The sequence below is a fragment of the Podarcis bocagei genome, assembly GCF_964188305.1.
Source record: "Podarcis bocagei genome assembly, chromosome: 8".
In the NCBI taxonomy this organism is placed as follows: Eukaryota; Metazoa; Chordata; class Lepidosauria; order Squamata; family Lacertidae; genus Podarcis; species Podarcis bocagei.
In genome coordinates, this window is record NC_138133.1 from 19,815,322 (window position 1) to 19,837,715 (window position 22,394).

General features: G+C 42.3%; 1 protein-coding gene across 1 annotated transcript in view; it reads right to left on the reverse strand.

Annotated features, from left to right (window-relative positions):
* Nucleotides 1-406: 406 nt before the first annotated feature.
* LOC308593617 (uncharacterized protein) overlaps nt 407-22,394 on the reverse strand; it is a gene marked incomplete at its 3' end in the record, with an annotated part of 45,692 nt that continues 23,704 nt past the window's right edge. Inside the window, exons 3-5 of the mRNA XM_081206067.1 lie at nt 16,042-16,176; nt 1,272-1,314; nt 407-490 (exon numbers count right to left, since the gene is read on the reverse strand). Of these exons, the coding sequence (XP_081062193.1) occupies nt 407-490; nt 1,272-1,314; nt 16,042-16,176 (262 nt within the window). The remainder of the gene's footprint in view (nt 491-1,271; nt 1,315-16,041; nt 16,177-22,394) is intronic.

The following is a 22,394-nucleotide window of genomic DNA, read 5'->3' on the forward strand; positions in this document are numbered from 1 at the left end:
CAATGTTGGGTTGCGCACTGCGCTGAACCCGGAAGTACTGGAACGGGTTAATTCCGGGTTTCGGCGCTTGCGCAGAAGTGCTAAATCGTGCTTTGTGCATGCACAGAAGCGCGACCCATGTGTGCGCAGACGCGGCGCTTTGGGTTGCGGACACTGCGGGTTGCGAACGTGCTTCCTGCACGGATCACGTTTGCAACCCGAGTGTCCACTGTACTATAAGAATTTGTTGTGGCCAAAACTCACATTATGCCAAAGTATTTCAAGAGATGATGTCTTTACAGCCCTTGCAAATGGGCTCTTAGTTTCCATATCTAAGGTCCTCTTCTTCAGACAAGTGGACTTGATGTCTGTGACACCCATGACCTTATGAAACATCCACTCTCATCTTGATGACCCCTTTTCATTATTATAACATCCGGCTGGCCACATTTTCAACATTATGTTTAAGAAGGTTCCACTCGTCACCTTGCTCCAGGTATGTGACATTTACCTGTCCGCCAAAAATGCAGTGAATAACCTCATGCATCTTTATAGTCTTTCATCATTCTAGCTCTGCAACTCTCATATATTTCTATTTAGCTATAACCTCTTCCTCTCTGTTCGCCCCCCCAAACTCTGTCTCCTTGCCGATCTCTGAACTCCTGCCAGCTCTTATAATGCACGTCAATTCTATACTTCTTTTCCAAGCCCCCTTCTTTTTTCCTCTCACCAGTGCTATCTGTTTCATTTCTGAATAGTTTCATGTTCCTAGCATTAATTTTGAGCAGATGACATTTCTACCACTAAAATAGTGTAAGCTAACCTGGTCTCAAATTGCTAATATATTAGGAAAACACCACTGTGGCCTTCTTACTCCTGTGCCTTTAACAGCTGAAACCAGCAGGAGAAGGCTTTAAAGATATGGAGATAGGTATTATCACCTCTGATGTCTACAGATCAAGTTGCTGTTCAAGGCACAGGAGAAGAGGCCAATTTTCAAAAATGAACATCCTTAATAAGGTCACCTCTCTCATTCTAACAAGGTGACTTATTTGCCAAACAATTTCCTGTCAGATCGAATTCCTTAATTAAGAGTGAATTCTGGATTAAATAATAATAATAATAATAATAACACCAGGGTTGTCCATTGATTAAAGATTTGTTAGCTGATTAATCATCTGCCATGTAACCAATGAATGGATGAATTAATTACATATTATTTCACCTTTCTAGAGCATCTGTAGCAGCCAGACACCATTCATGATATTTATTTAAAAAACACAGGCACTTACAATCCAAGCAAATCCATTTGATAAGTTCCAGCTCTTTAATATACTAAAGGAAAAGACAATGTAATTAATATAACAAAATGATTGTTCAAACATAGCAGCATAATCCCCCCCCCCCTTTTCCAGTTGTTCTAATGAAAACATCCCAGAAATGCAACGGCTTCTACATAAATGTCTCTTAAATGACACACTTACGTTGAGGTTATTTTTATTTGGGCATGTTTCTCAGCTCCACTAATTAAAATGCCTACTGATTAATATTGCTTTTGATCAATTAATCACCTACAACTATAGTGGATACATTCACCAATTAAAACTTGCAGCCCTAAACTATTCCTTTATTTTTGAGTGATCTAACTTTCTTTGTGTATAAAAAATTACCTAGACCATCTTACTAACATCACTTCAGGCAACCACATGCTTTTTGGGACTGCATTATTTTGCTATTAGTTGTATATCATAAGTCAGTAGTAATGGGCATCTTCATTATGATAGGCTGTAATGGTGAGAGAGAGGGGAAAAATATTTTGCTTCAACAAAATCTCTCCAGAAGAGCTCCATTAAGGCATTCTGCTGCATGTAGTGAGGGTGCAAACTGTGTCCTTGGGACACATTCCCTGGCCCTGATCCCACATCATACAAGTGTTGCTCACTCATCCACTTTTGATATTCATGCACTCAGAATGACAGTGAGGGGTGAAGGAGATGGCACCATTGGGAGGTTGCTGGTGCTGTTCTTTTCAATGAATTCATCACTTAATACAAAATGTCTCTATGTGACTTACATGCGCAATCAAAAAACAACCATGAGGTTTCGCAATAAAACAACAGTACTCCCACAACCCAAAACATGCAACACATCAAGAAGTATGATAATCACATTCTTTCATGGGAGAACATGTTAATGCCAGTGCTTGGTGGGTCTTGCTTGGAAGAGCATTTTATAGACTAGGGGCTACAACTGCTTACCCTTCAACATTTCTCCAATGAAAATAGGGTTCTCCTATTCAATAATAATAATAATATGATTTATATCCCACCCATCTGACTGGGTTGCCCCAGCCACTCTGGGAGGCTCCCAACATAAATAAAAACATAATAAAATAATAAACATTCAAAAATGTCCCTATACAGTGGAACCTCATGTTACGTACTGTCCTCCTTATGAATGTTTCAGGTTATGAGCTCTGCTAACCCGGAAGTAGGTCTCCTGGTTGCAAACTTTGCCCAGGATGTGAGCGGAAGTCGTGCGTCAGTGGCAGTGGAAGGCACCATTAATGAAAGCACACCTCAGGTTAATAACTGTTCTGGGTTAAGAACGGACCTCTGGAACAATTAAGTTCGTAACTGGAGGTACCACTGTACAGGGTTGCCTTCAGATGACTCTGGGGTTGGATAACTCCACACCTTCCAACATTTCTATGATGAAAATAGGGATGTCCTAAGGAAAAGCGGGACATTTCAGGATCAAATCAGAAACTAAGATGGCTTCTGTAAATCCGGGACTGTCCCTGGAAAATAGGGACACTTGGAGGGTCTGCAAGTGTGAAGACCTTCTTTGAACAACTCTTAGAAGAGGCACCCGGAGAAGGGACTCACATAATGAATGCAGGGTCTGGCATATTTAAGTCAGGAGAGGCTTGCATGTACAACCCGATATATTCTACACAGTTCTGTACCTATACATTCAGCCAAATGTCTGAATACTGCTAATCCAAAGTAATAAATGTTGGAAACGTAAAGAAAAAGAAGGATCTTTTTATCACATGTGGTGGGAATGTAAGAAAGGGGAAAGCTTCTAGGAAATGATATATAATGAGATGAAGAAAATGTTGAAATATACATTTATTAAAAAAAAAACAACCAGAAGCATTTTTACTTGGCATTGTAGGGGAGGATATTAACAGACAGGATAGTAAATTGTTTTTATATGCTACAACGGCAGCAAGAATATTATTGTCACAGAAATGGAAACAAGAAGAACTACTGACGAAAGAAGAATGACAGACAAAATTAATGGACTATGCAGAATTAGATAAGATGACAGGTAGGATCTGAAACCTGTGGGACCAGAGATTCTCAGAGGACTGGAGCAAATATTTGAACTATTTGAAAAAGAATTGTAATCAACAGATTAGACTAGTAGGACTGCAAGAAGTTTTGTAAGGAGGACTATGCGAAATACTGCAGAGAAGATTATGAAGAGAGTTATTAGTTAAGGACAATTAAAAGTAATAGAAAAATTAAGAAATGTAGATTAAGTGATAAAGACTGAAAAATTTCAGATGTGGTTGATGGAAATCCAAAACATTGCATAAGATAAGAAAGTATGTTATATGATTTTTGGAAATTGTGTGTGTGTGTGTGTGTGTGTGTGTGTGTGTGTGTGTGTGAATACTGCTAATCCAGTTCAAAGTTCTACTGCTGAAGTCCTACTGAAATGAGTAGGAGCTCCTCAACAACACTATAGTGGCAATATCCTTTGCTTGAAAAGTCCCAGGAAGTCTGACGCTGATAATGAACACATCTTCTGAGCGACAAAGTGTATCATCAGAATGTCAGGATCTGGGATGCCCATTCCACTTCGCAGCAGCAGGCTGTTTGCCTTTGAGACAGGCTCTGATGCCTTGAGTCATAAAAGGAGCAATATCAGTGCAAGCTTCACAGAACTTTGTCACGACAGCTGCAAGTTTCCTGTGCAGCCATATATCTGGATCAGGAAAATGCAGCCATCAGCTTTTTTTGATGGCAGGAACGAACGTGCAGAGGGAGAAATAAGCGAGAGAAGAGAAATAAGCAAGTCTGCGAGGCATTTTGAAAGATAAAAGGACAAGAAATCATAAACAGTAATAAGCTTGAAAAGCACTAAGGTCTATTAAATGCAGCCCATAGCACAAATAAACGAGATGCCCATAGTGGGTTTGGATTGTGGGAAGAGGAAGAACACAATAAAACTGACTGGTTGAAGGCATAAGCATGTCATTCAAGCTAGTATATCCACTTTAGAGATACATAAGCTGGGTCCCTCACCTAGAGTCAGGTTCTTGACAAACTAAGGGCCCTTCAACATGGTGCACAAATACATAGAGATGGCTATCACTACAGTGAACTCACCAATACCGGGGGCATTTCCTATTCCAAAGACAGGGCTGAATATGGAAAGAAAGCCATCCTAACTACACACAAAGCCCACCGATTTATTTTCAGGTTGTGAACTGAAAGTAGCCTCTAGAGCATGGGTAGGCAAACTAAGGCCCGGGGACTGGATCCAGCCCAATCACCTTCTAAATCCGGCCCACGGACGGGAATCAGCGTGTTTTTACATGAGTAGAATGTGTCCTTTTATTTAAAATGCATCTCTGGGTTATTTGTGGGGCATAGGAATTCGTTCACCCCCCCCCAAAAAAAAATAGTTTGCCCCCCTCAAGGTCTGAGGGACAGTGGACAGGCCACTTGCTGAAAAAGTTTGCTGACCCCTGCTGCAGAGCTTAAAGCATCCCTTTAAGGGTTGTGCCATTTATTTTGGAACAATGCTTAAGTAACTTCACCCACAATCTGGATTACAGCACTTCTAATTAAATGTCTTCAATGACAAATCAAAGCACTCCATTTCCACTGGGCCACTTTCATGTGGCACCAAGAAACGCTTTGACATTTGAGCATTGGGAAAGTGCAACCTCTTGCAAACTCTTTTTGCCGCTCTCAAATTCTCTTGCCCTAACCACCCATTGAGCTGCTGGGACAGCTTCTTGCAATACATTCAGACCTAATTAAGATACCAATTAGTGACTGAAATCAAGAACGAGAATATGACTATTTAGCATGGGCTGTAAATGGCTGCCTTGATCGCCTAGCAAGAGCCACAGCCTTGCTGCCTGACACCACAGGTAAGTAAAGAGTATCATAATCAATAGTTCAGTGTGCCAGGGCACAATCATTCCATTCTTTATAAGCCAGTACAAGTATCTTTAAATCAATTCAGCCTTTGACAAGAAATCAGTGCTTACAATTTAGTACCCATTTGGTCTTTATAAAGGTTATGTTTACAGGGTACCGTGGTAGTGGGGAATCTGTACAAACTGGAATTTATGAACCAAAGCAAACATCTGGGGGAACTGGAAGTAAGATTCTTGAATTGCCTATGTCGTGTTGCTACAGGCAAAAAAAGAGAAAAGCAGTGTGACTTGGTTCATAGCATCTGTTTCACCCATAGCTGTCAACTTACAGATTTGAAAATAAGGGACCAGCAGCCTTGAAAATAAGGGATCAGCAGCCAAAATAAGGGACCTGCAGCCTCACCTCTTCCAGGCACTCCAGTCTTCCTGTCCTCCTGCAGTCTGGTCAAACTCATGCTGGTAGCTTCGAGAACACTGTCCAACCAACTTTGTAACCAGAGGTTCAACTGAATAGAATCTGAATCACATGCACCACAAGGCCTATGCAGCCTCAACTTAAGATGGCTCCCTGGCCTGGCTTTGCACTGCAAATTTTGCAGCAGCACGTGCAACAAAATGGTGTCCAGCATTCAAAAACCTCCTCAGCTTGCATTAACTAGCCACACACAAGGCACACAAGCTCCACCCCCAGTCGTTCTTAGACTTCTTATTGGGTGAGCAACACAGCCAAGCAACACAGTTGGAGCCTCCCTCCCCCCTGGCCGGCAGGGAGGGAGGGAGAGGAGCTGCTTCCTTTGAAATTTAAGGGACATCATTTAAGGGACATCCATCAATAAGGGACAGCAGCGGGACATGGCACTGGAATAAGGGACTGTCCCTTCAAATAAGGGACGCTTGACAGTTATGGTTTCACCTCTAGTATACTGTACTAAAATTTGATGGAATTCTGTTTTTTAATTTTTTAAAAAAACTAGAGGGGAGATGCATCCATATTGCAGCATCCTTTGGTGTCTTCTCCATTCCAAAAGTAGAAATTGACTGATGCATTTTCCCATTTTTATTTTCAATTAATTAAAACAAAAAACACTTCACTTGCTTAAAATGTACAACCCCTGTTGGTCCGACAATCTGCTACATTCCCACACCTAGGCAGGGACTGGGGAGCATCTGAAATCTTTGATGGGTGTATCCTGCAGAAATCAAATGCTGATGATTAGACATATCATTTTGCATACCTGTCTTTATGGTCTCAAGGGGTTGGATGGTGATTGGCAATGCACTCCACTGGCTTTTGTTGAATGCTATATTGTAGTGATGGCGAACCTTTCAGAGACCAAGTGCCCAAGCTGCAACCCAAAACCCACTTATTTATTGCAAAGGGCCAACAAGGCAATTTAACCTGAATTGGTGCAGACTCTTCAGTAGTTGTCACTACTCTGACTCCTATTTAACCCTTAAGAAAGAAGTACCTGGTTACCATATTGCATTGTATCTGGGGAATTTGTGTGAAGTCCAGGGAAGCTCTCTCAGTTTTTGTATTGAAAGAGAAGATGCATATAGATCTTTTTGCCAACAATTACCCATTCTCAGCACCGTTGTTTGCCTTCATGAAGGTAAGTGTAGTTAATATGTTTTGACATCACCACCACGAGACTGGGTTTGTCTTCTCTATGAGATACTCATCTTCTCTGTTAGGATAAAAAACTTGTTTCTGCAGCAGCTGGAGCTATTAGAGAAAATAAGTTCCAACAGTGATTTCCCCGCTCCCTTGTACATCCCTGACCGGCTCGTATGCAGGGTGTCCGGCATGGCCCCAGGTGCGTCCTCACTCGCTGCGCCTGGCTGTGGTTGAGCCACAAGAAGTATACCAGCAAGTGGGAGGTGGTCATGGTGTGGTGAGTCCGGTGGGGCCCAGAGCCCTGGTGCTGGGTGAGGGGTGACAAGGACGGGGCAGAGGCAGCCCTACCTGGCTACCTAGCACTGGAACAAAGTGACTTCTTGAAGCTCACCCGTGTTGCCATCCTCCTCTGCTGGCTCCTGTATGACACGCCCTGCCTAGCACCTCCTATTGGCCTTGGCTGGAGGGTGTGTAAAGCTTCAACCTCGCAGCAGCAGCAGGAGGAAGAAGGCTGCTCGGATGCCCAAGTTGAGCTGAGGACTCGATGTGCCACCCTCGCCTTCCACCGGCTCTGTCTTGGGGCGATGGCGCGTGTACCCACAGAGAGGGCTCTGGCACGTATGCCATAAGTTCGTGCCACCACTGCTATATTGTCATAAGGAATGCTAATTTCTGTCTCTTCTCTCACACTGTAAAACCAGGTCCCTAAATTATTATTTTAAACCATTCCAATTTGTGGGATTTTAGAACAGCCAGATCAGTTAAGTGTTGCTAAATTAGCTTCATTGCCCTTTTATTTCTACCAGGTAACATGTCAAAATGAATGATGAATATATAAAGCCTCTGATGTAAGACTAGCTAAGACATTATCCAAACGAAATGTTTAAATAATAGAGGAAATTATAAATATGCTCAGCTTGCATGAACACTTTCAAATGGATGCTGCCATCTGTATTCTTCAAATTACAAGGACAGGCCTCAGGGATGGTTTTCATCTGATTTTGTAAGAGAGAAAACAGACCTGCCATTTGCCTCTATGAATAGAGCAAATTGAGATGCCCTCAGAATTCATGGATAATACAGACAGTAAAGGTAAAAGTAAAGGTAAAGGTACCCCTGCCCGTACGGGCCAGTCTTGCCAGACTCTAGAGTTGTGTGCTCATCTCACTCTATAGGCCGGGAGCCAGCGCTGTCCGCAGACACTTCCGGGTCACGTGGCCAGCGTGACAAGCTGCATCTGGCGCGCCAGCGCAGCACACAGAACGCCGTTTACCTTCCCGCTGGTAAGCGGTCCCTATTTATCTACTTGCACCCAGGGGTGCTTTCGAACTGCTAGGTTGGCAGGCGCTGGGACCGAATGGCGGGAGTGCACCCCGCCGCGGGGATTCGAACCGCCGCCCATGCGATTGGCAAGTCCTAGGCGCTGAGGTTTTATCCACAGCGCCACCATAATACAGACAGTAGTAGAATTCTAAAACTGTGTCTCAAGGTTTGGGAGGAGAAGCAATTTGCCCCTCTTCCATTAGCATCAGGTTTCCCCCGATTGCATTGTTTTCACTTTGTTCCATACAACTCGGTAGAGGGTACGTTGATACTCTTATATAACAAAAGAGAAGAGCTATAGTCTGGAAAACAGTCCTATCCCAGGCCTACCACTGAGTGGCTCAGTCAGTGACACGGTTGCTTGGCTGATGTCAAGGAGCTGTCAATGAACCAGGTCAACCACAGGGCATGCACACACATGGAAGGCACAAAATGCCATTTGCTTTATTAACAGAAAATAACAACACAGCAGAGTCCTCTGGTTTGTCTTAATCCTGCTAAGGCATTGCTGAAACTGACCACTAGCTCTGCCCTTCCCCCTCTAGTCTCTGACTCTGGATCCCTCCAAAGCAGATAAAGGCTACATCTAGGGGGTGCGCATCACCTCAGCAATGTGCAGGACTCTTCTCGAATGGGGTGTCAGAGGGGTGGGGGGAGAGCCAGCAGGACTGTGTCTGGCCTACTGCTGGGTAGCAAGGGCAACCTCTGTCTGAGTTTGCTCTCACACGGTGACTCTCAGCCTCTAAGCCTGTCCTGGAAGACCCTCTTTCTCCTGACCCACCTTGATCGCTCAATCCCCCTGCTTCTAGAACCTCCCAGCTCATCCCTTCTGCAGACTACTCTTCCGTGTCCCACCACAAGGATCCGGAATCTAAATCATCGTCTTCTGTGCCCTCCGTGGGGGGCTCTTGGGCGGGCAGTTCCCAACGCTCTTCCTCATCCAGTCAGTCTCTGACAGCTGAGTACTTTAGGAAGACACTCCATTACCCATTCTTCAACCCAAGTTACGTTGTTCTTCCATGTATGTTGACAAACATGCTAAGTTCTGAGCCAGCTTTTCTGTGCCAGCAGCCTCTCGTTGGGCAGAATGGAGAGTCCCCAGTTATCCATTATCATTCTGGAAGGATGTATCCCCTGAACATAGAGAATTATTTTGCAGATGTGCACAGAGACACATGTCCAGAGAAAACAAAGCTGCAGGAGACCATCCATGGCTCAGTGCTTCCTGGCCCTATTGTGCTTCTAAGCATGTCCATGTTACTTGTCTCCTAAAAGCTTGAGGGACTGGAGTCCATTTCTAACCTTGCCAGGCTTTGCCACAGCTGGAAACAGTTCCACATCAGCAAGGCAACTGTGTTCCTTGCCATCAGATGTGACTGATTCTGACATCTGACGTGGATGCTTCCACACTGACACAATTTTCAGATTGGATTCAATCACAGACCAACAAATCTTGGTTGTTCAATTATAATTTGGAGCCCGTCCCCATAGGACTTTTTGTGATAAGGAAAGTGACATGAAAATGCACTGAAAAGTATGGGGCAACATAGGGTTGTTGCAATGTTGTCAGGATGAGTGCTCAATAAATAGCCCACATGGTTTAACCTCCCCCACAAATGCTCAGTAGCTGTGTCGGACTTCACTGCCATAAGCACAGTACAATAGGAAATACATTTAACTACATTAAAGCATGTCATTTGTAGCTGAAAACTTGTCAGTTCATTTGGCCATAATGAAACAATAGTCAACATTTAAGGAGGCAGTATTTCCCTGCTGGCTTTAGGTTTTGCACAAATTATGATGTCTGATTCTCATTACACATTCTTAATTTAATTTTTACGAGGAAAAAAGATCCACATGCACTAGTTCTCAAGAGTGCAATAGTAACAAGAAATCATTTTGATAATTTTAAAGTGATGGAGTGCCCTATTATAAACTCTGTATTAATTTCATATTAAAAATTAATTTGCTTTCTGCTTAATTTGAAATGTAGAGTAAATAAACAGATGAGAGGCGGATTTATTTATTTTTAGTAGCAAATGGCTTTTCAGATTTTTTGCTAGTGAGCATATCCTAAGGTGAATAAACTCTGGTGCACTTAGAATGTGGAGTTGCATGCATATATATATATATATATATATATATATATATATATATATATATATTCAATATATTCTCTATTTTTCTTCTGCCCAATTTTCCAGCCTAAAAGCCCTTATGTCAAGGCATCTTTTAAGAGACCTATATATGGGGATGCTAATGTCAAATTTTTGTTTCTCATCTTTAAGAAAATCTTAAATTCATTTCTCCACAGTTCCACATTGCTTTGTAATTATATTTTATTTCAGTCCTCATGAAAATTCATCAGAAATCTGGTGTGGATTTATTTGAATTAATTTTTTTTTGCCAAAACAACTTTCCTCATATAATGCATTTTATATGCTTTTTTCACCCACCAATATATGCATTTAAATGCACACTTAACCCTAGTATATGCACTTTTGTACACAAAATGACAGGAGAACTGCATTGCAACATCTGGCGATGTGTGAATTTTGAAGGATATCTGTGTTGAAGTTTGCATATTGCTTTGTAAAGCGCAAATTAGGTAAGATCACTTTTAAATGGGAACTGAACTGAAATTGTCCCCTGTCCCACTATATCTATATTTAGAGAGACAGACAGACAGACATTTTCTTCTGGATCAGGATCTGTGATTTTTGTGCAAAAGGTGGAAAGAAAATCTTTCTTTTCTAGGTTGGGGGTAAGTAAAGGCAGATATATATATGTATATAAATCTAGATCAATCTTTCGAAATCTGGTATCCTCCAGATATCTTGTCCTAGTGTGTCCATCAGCACAAGCTAGCATGGCAAATGAACAGGTATGCTGGATATTGTTGAATCCCTCAAGAGCACCAGGTTTTGGAAGGTTGATCTAGATCAAGAGGCTTGGACATTAAGCAGAATGTGAACTGAGAAGCAACAATATTTGGACATTAAGCAGAATGTGAACTGAGAAGCAAGAAGATTTTATTTTAATTGTTTAGAAAATTATAGGAACATTTCCTTCTAAAATTAGGCTTACCCAAATATCTGAAAGCAGGACTGGAACATTTTAACAGGGACCAATATTTTATGTCCAGTTATGTCTGAATACAGGAACCTATGAAGAACTTCTACCATGTCAGACCATTGGTCCACTTAGTTACGTAGTGTCTGCAGTAGACTCTATACTGACTGACAAATGACTCTCCAGGATTTCAGACATGGTTTTCTTCCATCCCAACCTGAAAATGCCAGGGACAGAATCTGCACACAAAGCAATTGATCTACCATGGAGCTACACACCTTCTTCACCCTTGCATAGACATTTGGTTCAGGGTATATTCACACAGCTATGTGCTAAAGTATTCATATGGGGGATTTGTCACCACGTATTCTTGATGGGAGCCATTTTCATCATCCCCATGTGAAAATGGCTGAAGTTGCTATGTCAGAGCAACTGCTGGTTTTGAAAGGCTTTCTCTGACATAATATCTTTAGACAATTTCAGGTAAACTGTTCTCCACACGAAAATGAAGAGACAAAATCATTGTGGTCCAGTTCACATGCAGATCCTCTCAGCAGGTTGATGAAGTGTTAATCTGCATGGGCTGTCATCATTCCTGCAATTGTAATACGGTGGTACCTCAGGTTACATACACTTCAGGTTACAGACTCCGCTAACCCAGAAATAGTACCTCGGGTTAAGAACTTTGCTTCAGGATGAGAACAGAAATCGTGCTCCGGCAGCGTGGCAGCAGTGGGAGGCCCCATTAGCTAAAGTGGTGCTTCAGGTTAAGAACAGTTTCAGGTTAAGTACGGACCTCCAGAATGAATTAAGTACTTAACCTGAGGTACCACTGTATGGCTCATGATCATTGTGTTTTGCAGAATGCCTCTGAATACTAACTGCTAGTCAACACAAGTAGGAAGAGTTCTGTGCCAGCCAGTCAGTATCCTGTTGCTTATTCCTGAGGAGAGTGAAAATGCTTGCATCTAACTTACTTGCCCTCTAGTTCACAGACTAGATAAGGTTGCTGTAGTGTAGAACTTTTGGTATCTCTAACAAGGCATCACCCCCTTTAATTTTGTATTGTTGGATGCAGAGAGCAAAACCAACCCCTGTATATTAAGTTTATTGACCTGATTAAGGCTTTTGACACTTTAAATCGTAATGCCCTGTCGACTGTCCTTCTGAAAATTGGCTGCCCAGATGAATTTGTGAACATCATTTGACTCCTTCATGATAATATGACAGCAACAATTGCAGATAACAATGGCTCTCAAAGTGAACCATTCACAGTGGGATCAGGTATTAAACAGGGTTTTGTTATTACCCCAACTCTATTCATTATTTTTATTGCCATGATCCTACACTTTGTTGAATGGAAACTCCCCACTGGAGTAGAAATCATATATCGAACAGATGGAAAGCTCTTTAATCTGAGCAGGCTGAAAGCAAAGAGTAAGGTTACCGTAACTTCCATCATAGAGCTTCAGTATGCTGATGACAACGTAGTGTGTGCACACTCAGAGGATGGCCTCCAAACCACCCTAAATATCTTTGCAGAAGTTTATGAAAAGCTTGACCCATCATTCAACATCCAAAAAACCAAGGTGCTGCGCCAGCAAGTACAAAATAACCCCTCTGCAGTGCCACAAATCCAACTCAATGGTGTAACATTGGAAAATGTCGATCACTTCTCCTACCTGGGCAGTTATCTTTCCACATGGGCCGACACTGAAATTCAGCATCACCTTAGCTCTGTTACTGTGGCTTTCTTCCGATTGAGGTGCAGAATGTTTGAAGATCGGGACATTTGCAGGGAAACCAAGATGCTTGTTTACAAAGCTATTGTACTACCAACCTTACTGTATGCTTGTGAAACATGGACAACTTATAAACCCCATCTCCAACTTCTCTAAAGATTCCATCAACGGTGTCTCCGCTGTACTGCAAGAAGCAAAGATCACCAGTGTTCTTCAACATCAACTTCGTTGGACTGGTCATGTTGTGCGGATGCCTGATTATCAACTTCCAAAGCAACTACTCTATTTCAAACTTAAAAATGGAAAGTGCTATGCTGCTGGTCAACAAAAGAGGTTTAAAAACTCTCTCAAGGCAAATATTAAAAAATGTAGTATAAACACAAACAATTGGGAAACACTTTCCTGCGAGTGCTCCAATTGGAGAACAGCCTTTACCAAAGGTGTCATGGACTTTTAAGACACTCGAACTCAGGATGCAAGGGAGAAACGTGCTAAGAGGAAGGCACGCTTGGCAAATCCACACCGTGATCAACTCCCACGAGGAAACCAATGTCCCCTCTGTGGAAGGATGTGTGGATCCAGAATTCGCCTCCACAGTCACTTACGGACTCATTGTTAAAACCATGTTTATGGAAGGGAATCTTACTTGGCTATGAGTGATCGCCAAAGAAGACACTCCTTCACCCTTGAAATGTGCATAGTCATTTGGTTCAGGGTTTTTCCACTAAAGTATTCATTGGGGGATTTGTCACCATGTATTCTAGATGGGAGCCATTTTCATCATCCCATGTGAAAATGGCTGAAGTTGCTATGTCGGAGCAACTGCTGGTTTTGAAAGGCTTTCTCTGGCATAATATCTTTAGACAATTGCAGGCAAACTGCTCTCCATATGAAAATGAAGAGACAAAATCACTGTGGTCCAGTTCACATGCTGATCCTCTCAGCAGGTTGCTGAAGTGTTAATCTGCATGGGCTGTCATCATTCCTGCAATTGTAATATGGCTCGTGATCATTGTGTTTTGCAGAATACCTCTGAATACCAACTGCTGGTCCACACAGGTAGGAAAAGTTCTGTGCCAGCCAGCTAGGATCATGTTGCTTATTCCTGAATCTAACTGACTTGCCCTCTAGTTCACAGACTAGATAAGGTTGCTCTAGTGTAGAACTTTTGGTATCTCTAACAAGGCATCACCCACTCTAATTTTGCACTGTTGGATGTATTGTCTGATAGACATCATCATGTTGCATCATTCTCAGCAGGAGGATATTGTGGAAAATGTAGTTTCCATGAACCCTAACCTTCTAATATCACCCATGGATTATTCTATCCAGGATGCACCTCTGGCAGAATTTCAGGTCTAAATTAGACAACACTGTGAATGAGGGGAAGGCTAACACCCAGGTGAGACCATGATGAGCTGGAATTGTATCTTGGAACTTGTAATTGGCTCAGATATCCAAATGCCATAGCCACAACATACAAACAACACATTTGTGAATATTCACAATGGCCCTGTACTATTATTTTTATACCATAAATGATGTTTCTGTACCATTTCTGCCCAGAGTGGCTGAAGCAACCCAGTCAGATGGGCAGGGTACAAATGATTTGTTGTTGTTGTTGTTGTTGTTGTTGTTGTTGTTGTTGTTGTTGTTGTTTCCCTTGCTGATGATCCTTTCTCCTTCCTGGATTAAGACACATAGGCCAATCTGACCATGCCAAGATCATACTTTAAATGCAAGAATGTCCCAATAATGAATGAGATTTGTGTTAATGGAACTGAGTGCAGTGAACGCAGTGCAAACAAATAAATGAATGTTTTTACAAGGATTTCCAAACCATCATTTGAGGAGTCATTTTTTTGGCACTACTGAAAATGTTGACAAAGTTAAATCATGAGTGGTTTCAGCTCATCTTGAACAACAATGTATTTCAGAGCAGTATTATTACTAAAAAGAGTCAGAGACGTGATGCTTCAGTTCTGTGGAATTTCTTTGTGCCTCTCAACAGCATGCTTCGGTGTCCCAAGAGTCTTGCATCATTGTCTTTATTTTCATTCATGTCCCTGAATCACGCTTATTAAAGACACATTGAAGAAGGTATCATTTTCTCCTTCCCCTCTTCTATCTTGAAGGCTGTCCTTGTACAATAGAAAATTGCCCCATTGTTCAATGATTGAGCTATGTTTTAAGTACACTAATTTCATCTATCTGTAGATAATTAAAAACAAAAAGCCCCCCAACAGGAGGACATAATTTCTTGAGAAATGGCATTGTATGATCTACAGTTAGCAATAATAATAATAATAATTGGATGTTGGAGAGTTTGGAGACATTGATATAAATAAAGGAGTTATTTGTTAACTGTAAACTTTTAGATTCCCCAAAAACAGAAACAAGGAATAAGTTCGTTCAAATAAAGTAAAAAATGGGTCGTCGTCCCCTTTGTCATGTGTATATATTAGAGGCAGAACCCAATGCAAGATATATGAGAAATCACTCAAGGAGTCTACGGCAATGAAATTCAAAAATTGGAAATATGGCAGAGACCTCTTTACAGAATTGTTGCTTGCTAAAAGTATAATTATATTGCTGACCTTTAGGATAATCTCAGAGGTTTTTGTTCACACGAACCTTCCTGGTTATCAAGGACTTCTCAAGAGGCTTTGTTTTTATGTCTTGCTGTTGGCAGGTCATGGAACTCATTTCCTGGAGGGCCCCTATTTGCATTATCCTCTGGGTAGTGATGCGGGTGGCATTGTGGTCTATACCACTGAGCCTCTTGTGCTTGCCAATTAGAAGGTTGGTGGTTCGAATCCCTGTGATGGGGGTGAGCTCCCGTTCTTCTGTCCCAGCTTCAGCCAACCTAGCAGTTCAAAAGCACACCAGTGCAAGCAGATAAATAGGTACTGTTCTGGCGGGAAGGTAAACAGCATTTCTGTGCACTTTGGTTTCTGTGACTGTGTTCTGTTGCGCCAGAAGCGGTTTAGTCATGACCCAGAAAGCTGTCTGTAGATAAATGCCAGCTCCCTCGGTCTGAAAGCAAGATGAGCACCGCAACCCCATAGATGTCTTTGACTGGACTTAACTGTCCAGAGGTCCTTTACCTTTTTTTTTTTAACCTTTTATCCTCTGGATGTAGGATCTGCTGCACTGTACACACCATGAAGACACTATCAGAAGCCCTGGAGCCCATGGGATAAGACTGTGTTGCAGCTCTTGCCTGAGACAATGTTGCCCTCTCATAACTTGCTTTGCTAGGGGGAAGACAAATGTAAGATGCTAATGTTGACTCTAAATAGTTGCTCAGTAAGAACTAAAAAGAGCATGGTGTTAGCACTACATGGACAGTTATCTAAACAACAACAACAACAACAACAACAACAACTTTATTTATACCCTGCCCATCTGGGCAGCTTACAGCACATAAAAGATTGTAAAACATTAGACCTTAAAAATTTCCCGATACAGGGTTGCCTTCAGATGTCTTTTGAAATTAGATAGTTGCTTATTTCATTGACATCTGATAGGAGGGTATTTCACAGGGTGGGCACCACTACTGAGAAGCCCCTCTGCCTGGTTCCCTGTAGCTTCACTTCTCACAGTGAGGGAACTGCCAGAAGGCCCTCAGAGCTGGACCTCAGTATCTGGGGCTGAACGATGGGGATGCGGGGGCAGAGAGATGTTCCTTCAGGTGTACAGGGCTGAAGCCCTTTAGGACTTTTAAGGTCAGCACCAACACTTTGAATTGTGCTTGGAAAGGTACGGGGATTATATGATTTGTATCCCTGACAAATTCAGAATTAGGCTAAGATACACTTCATTCTTAAATTCCCCAGATACTCTCAGATAGAGTCTGTGCTGCAAAAACACACATCTGCAAATTAATTCCTGCACTAAGGGTTTTTAAATGTTAATATTAACATTAAAGTCAGCACTGAAATTTCATCCAGATTTAAATTCAAAGTGAGCGTCTGGGTTCCTCCTCCCATGAAACACCTGAGGAATTCTGAGGGAAGCCAGAAGGGTTTTGATAGCAAAATTTCTCAGGGGGTTCCATACAATCTTACAAAGGCACCAAATTCTACCCAAGCACCTTTGGATATTCTTTCTTTATACTAAGCAACTGAGGAATATTGCGGAAAGACAAAAGAGCTCTGATATAGCCACTACGTTACATCCTTCCCTCTTGGCTGAAAATTCTGGCAGATTGCAGCTTACAAGCTCTCTACACTCCTTGATAACTGCATTAGTAATTTAAATTGATCACAGAAAAAGCAGATGTTGTAGGAAGCTAAGGATGGGAGATTTATATGTGGAATTTGGTGTTTCCAACCTAGTGGACCTTTGCCCACATCAGATGTTATGAATGAGCCAGCCCCCAGGGAAGGGTTGCAACCAGCTCCCAGTGAAGGAAGTAGCCAGGAAGAGAGAGGGTTAACTGCCAGGAAAGATGAGCTTAGCTTAGTGCCATTCCCCCTCCCTTAGGAATGCCAGTTGAAAAGAGAATGAGGACGAATAGAGAAGGAAGCAGTTCATCAGGTGGGAAAGAGCAAAGAGACAGAGGGGCCACTAGGGGTGCATCAGAAGATGGCTGACAATAACATCTCTCTGACCCGCCCAAGGTAATTAGGAGGCTGTGATGGGAGTAAATAGCCTCCCTACCTCCCCAAGTCTGTGGGGGGGGCTGCCCTTGCCTGCTGTGCCCTATACCACCCCCGAATTTGTGGGGGTGGGGGCACTAGGCAGAATGCCCTTGTGCGGATTTTGGCGCTCCTGGACGCTGTCTCTGATCCGCACCTCTAGCTGCAATAACTTCAAAAGAAACAATTAGGAGGAAGCGAATGCACATATTTCAAGGAAGGAGGGGGAGTAAAGACTGCTAACTGAAGAGACCTCTGAAAAACAAGACGAGTTGGAGGAACAAGAATAAATCATGAGAAGACTCACCAAGGCTCGGTATGGCAAAGGGACTGGATGGGGGAGGGGAAAAAAAAACCTTTCCTTTCTTTTCTCTATGTGATTAATCAAGAATCCCTCCCCCCAAGTCACAAGTCAGAAATGCCATTTTAATGACTTAAGCTGTGGATTTATGACTGTGTGGAGATAACTTTCTAACCAAAGCATGTTTTAAGAAGACCGTGGAAAGTATAAGAGCTTTGGAATGACACAGTAAAAAATACCGTTGCCATGTTGGCAAGTTCTGTCAGAGGACTTAAGTCTGGGAGGAGGAATAGAGCTGCTTTTATATTGTGGGTGAGACTCCTCAGAGGGAATTAAGAGCGACAGATCTGCGAGATGGAAAGAGAGATGTTATTTATGAAAGCAATGATATATGGAAACCATCTTGATATGAGGATTGGGCGAACGGAAAAATTCACACAGGATTATAACTGGTGTTTATCAATTTAAGGAGATTATCAGAAGAGATTATAAATAAAAAAATAAATAAAATATACAAACAAGATGAGATGTGGAAACAGCAAGATAAGACTGGATAGAATTATGAACATTATTTGGACTGATTTGGACATTAACACAGTAGCAAGAAGATGATCGGAATCCCCCTTCGGAACTTGAAATATGGGTCCCCTCAACAAAAATTTAAAATTCGGCTTTGTAATTCGGAATTTATGTGATGTGATGTGATGTGATTTGATTTGATTGGTCGGTTAATAAAAAATATTTTTTAAAAAAGGAAAGAGCAAAGAGACAGTCCCTCAAAGAATGAGGAAGAGGCGGGAGCTGACCCTTTCAGTCCCAGGTCTTGGCGAATGGGAGGGTTACAGGATAGGAGGCAGGGCAAAACACATCGGAGGAAAAAGTTCAGCTGCTTCTGGTCTTGCAGGAAGCAGTTGATGAGACTAGTGGCATGTTAGAGCCGTCTGGATAACTCTGTTTCTGCAATGAATCTTCCTTTTTAATTAACCATGCTTGCTGTGTTATCAAATCGGAAACTGGGACTCCTGATATCAGACCACCACTTGTTCCATTGCTTCATGCACACCTGTAGTGTCTGCAGGGAGGACATGACAATGCGGGGGGGGGGGCATCTTCTGTATCATGAAAACCACTGTTTATATAATTAAAACAAAGACTTAAGTCCGTGTCTCTTTCAGAAGTCATTTTAATATCATTGATTTGGCAGGTCTCAAGCCCATGGATAGGGAATCTGGTTTGATCCTTGAAGAAAACATGTGAAATTATGGTCCAGAGAAGGAAACACAGATAAGACATGATGGGAAAATGCCGCTCCAAACTTAAGGAGGGAATCTTTGCCACACCCTGGGCTCACCTAAAAAAGAAGACTCAGAAATATTGCCCAGGGGAGGAGTGGACAATGACAGACAGGTCCTAATGGTCCAATCTTGAGTGAGAGCTAGCTGCACTCTCCAGGAGTGCCTCACTTTTCTCCAATTTTTGCACCCAGCCTCCATATTCCTTTCCCTTCCTCCCCCACAACAAACACTCTGTGTGAGGTGAGTGGGGCTGAGAGACTTCAAAGAAGTGTGGCTAGTCCAAGGTCACCCAGCAGCTGCATGTGGAGGAGCGGAGATGTGAACCTGGTTCACCAGATTATGAGTCTACCACTCTTAACCACTACATCACACTGACTCTCTAAAGTCCTAGCTAGAATGCTACCCATCTATTGTGGCCTGTCAAATGCTTAACAAACCCACATTCTAGGTGGGCAGCAAAATCCAGCAAGTTTATGGAGCCTCTGTTGGACCACCATCTCTAGTTAGCAGAATGCACTGTGTTCTGTCTCAGGTTGTGCAGTCCTTTTGTCCTTGGAATGATGTATTTACAATTTGCTTTCGATTACATTTCCCCTTCCTATAGTCCCTGACTGTGTTTTACATAATGCACAGCTGTGGTTGGTATCCTGTTATATTGTATATGCATTTGGGACCATGGAGAAATAGATAAATGAACAAAGGGGCATTGCTTTGTTTCCATAGGTATATATTTCAGTGGCACACTATTTAAACAGCATAGGCTCACAAGCCCTCCTAAGGGAGCCTTTTGAGAAGTCTCTGCACTTATCCGTTCTTTTGAGGAAACCAGAGAATTTGTGAGTCATAATGATACTTGGAGCTCATCTCTGTTGGAAAACATCTTTCATTTGTCTACTGCTGAAAAATGTGCTCCATCCAAGTTTACTTTGATATCTGTTAGACATAAGGAGAGCTTCACCTTCTTATGAGCCACATTAAATGATTGCAGAAGTATATCTTAGCTCTATTTTTATGTCCCCTGATGCCAGGACATCATGTCTGTTGTTTTCCCCAAGGGTGTGTGAGTGTGTGTGTGTGTGTGTGTGTGTGTGTGTGTGTGTATCTCAAAGTAATTCTCAAAAAGAAACCTTTTGGAAGCTTAAGGAAAAGGAGAATTAAACACCTCCACTGATATTGAGGAACACCATCATGGAGCATTTAAGTACATGTGATGTGATTTTCAGAACACAGTGGCCAAAAGAAATGAAAAAATGTGGAACTCAAACAAACAAACAAGCAAAAGTAGGAAAGCTCGAAGCCCCTTTATAAAAACTGATTGTAACATTTCAGCACAAGGATTTCTCAACAGTTCAGTTTGTAATGATATTAATATTAGCACTGTCTTTTGTACTGTAAAGTAGACTTGCTGTACGGAAGCCTAAACTGAATGCCACAACCAGACTGCAGAACCCCTTTCATCCCATGGACCACATTCCCTCATTCAGAACCTTCCAGGGACCACATGCCCATAACAGGTAGGGCCAGAGATATAAGTGGGTGGGATAACTGATGTGACTCTCACTTTTGTACAGTAGGTAACATTCCAGTCACACAAAAGTAAAAGCTTTCTGTGCACCTACAAGTCACTCAATCATTCATCCAGGCAAGGATGTTTGTTGTTTGTACAGTAGGTTACATTCCAGCCAGACAAAAGTGCTCAAGTAGGGTGTGGACTAAGAAAGGTGTGTGGCATAGAAAACATCTCAAGAGTCGGACTTCCGGTCGGTGCCAGCGCTTAATGGCGGTCCCATCTCCGAGCTCCGGAGAAGGACTGCTTCGCAAGTTCGGGTCTTACCCGCTACGGTGAGCGGGGGACCCCTAAAATCTCAGGCGCTGAAGCCTGAGAACAAGGAGACTCGGTGGGCACCTTTGCGCCCCCCGGTACCGTGAAAGAGCCTTTTTAAAGGCTACGGATCGACATCTGGAGTGAGCACGGTGCTGAGAGTCGCTACCCAGCCTGCGAAGTGAAGCCGCGTCGCCATAAGCGGAGAGCGCCGATTCCTTCCTGAAAAGAAAATCTGGACTGATTTCCCATGAGTAAGAACTGAAAACAATCGGGACCCTTTAAATTCTGAAAATTGAGCTAAAAGCGGGGAGATTAAATCAAGGAAGTCTGCCTCCTCCCGACTGCATGAAAGTGAAAGCAACGGAACTCTAAACTTGCATCCGTTGAAACCTGCTCTTTAATTAATTAAACTGGACATTTGGACCTTAGATCTCCCCTCTAGCTGGCAGGGCAGAGGGGAGGTGAATGAGACTTTAAACTGCATGATTTATTTGAAGCAAAATCCTCTGCCGTCTTATCTATTGAAAGCACGAAACGGTCTGCCTCTTTAGAACAATAAGTCACTGAACTGACTTCTTCCTGCAAAAGTGATACTGTGATACAAAGTTTACATAGTGACTGGCTACACTATACTACAAGAAGAAACAGTATAGATTGGGAAACTGTGGCAGTTTGCAGCTACAGCTTCTAATAATATTGACTTTGACTGTGTTAATCTTTTTTTTTTTTTTTACATCTCTGGACATTCTCCTTTGTCTTTGTACTTGGATACTTTACTTTATGGCCATTTTGATTTGCTCCCCCTAGAGGGTAAAGTAAAGCTCGGCACGGCTTAGGACAGTGGAATTTTCCAACGGGGAATAGTTCCCGTGGGAATTGACCTTGACATGAGTGGCTCACAAGAAGAGATAGTTACAAGAGCCAAGATTAGGCAACAACAACAACAACAGCTGCAACAGCAACAAACAAAGAAAAGAGGCTCAATTTCAGCTGCTACTGCAGGACCAGTAGGAATAACAGAACAAGAAAAAGGAGCAGCTGCCTCTATGGATGCTGTGACAGATGCTCTGCTTAAGATAAATCAAACTCTGGAGTCTTTGACAAAACAGACTTCAGAAAATACACAAAAATTATCAGAAATATCATTAAGACTAAACCAGAATACAGAATCTATAAATAAACTTGTAGAGGAAAACGCCACCACGCGTAAAATTGCCGAAGATGCCAAAGCTACTGCTGGAGAAACGCAAGAGAAATTAGAGCCGATTGCTAAGAAGGTTTATGAGCACGACGCAACTTTGGCCTTGTGGGAGTTACAGAGAAAAGAGAGAAATCTGAAATTAAGATTGATTCCGGAGAATGAGAGAGATAACCTTGCGGAATACCTGACACGGGAGTTTGTGGACTGCTG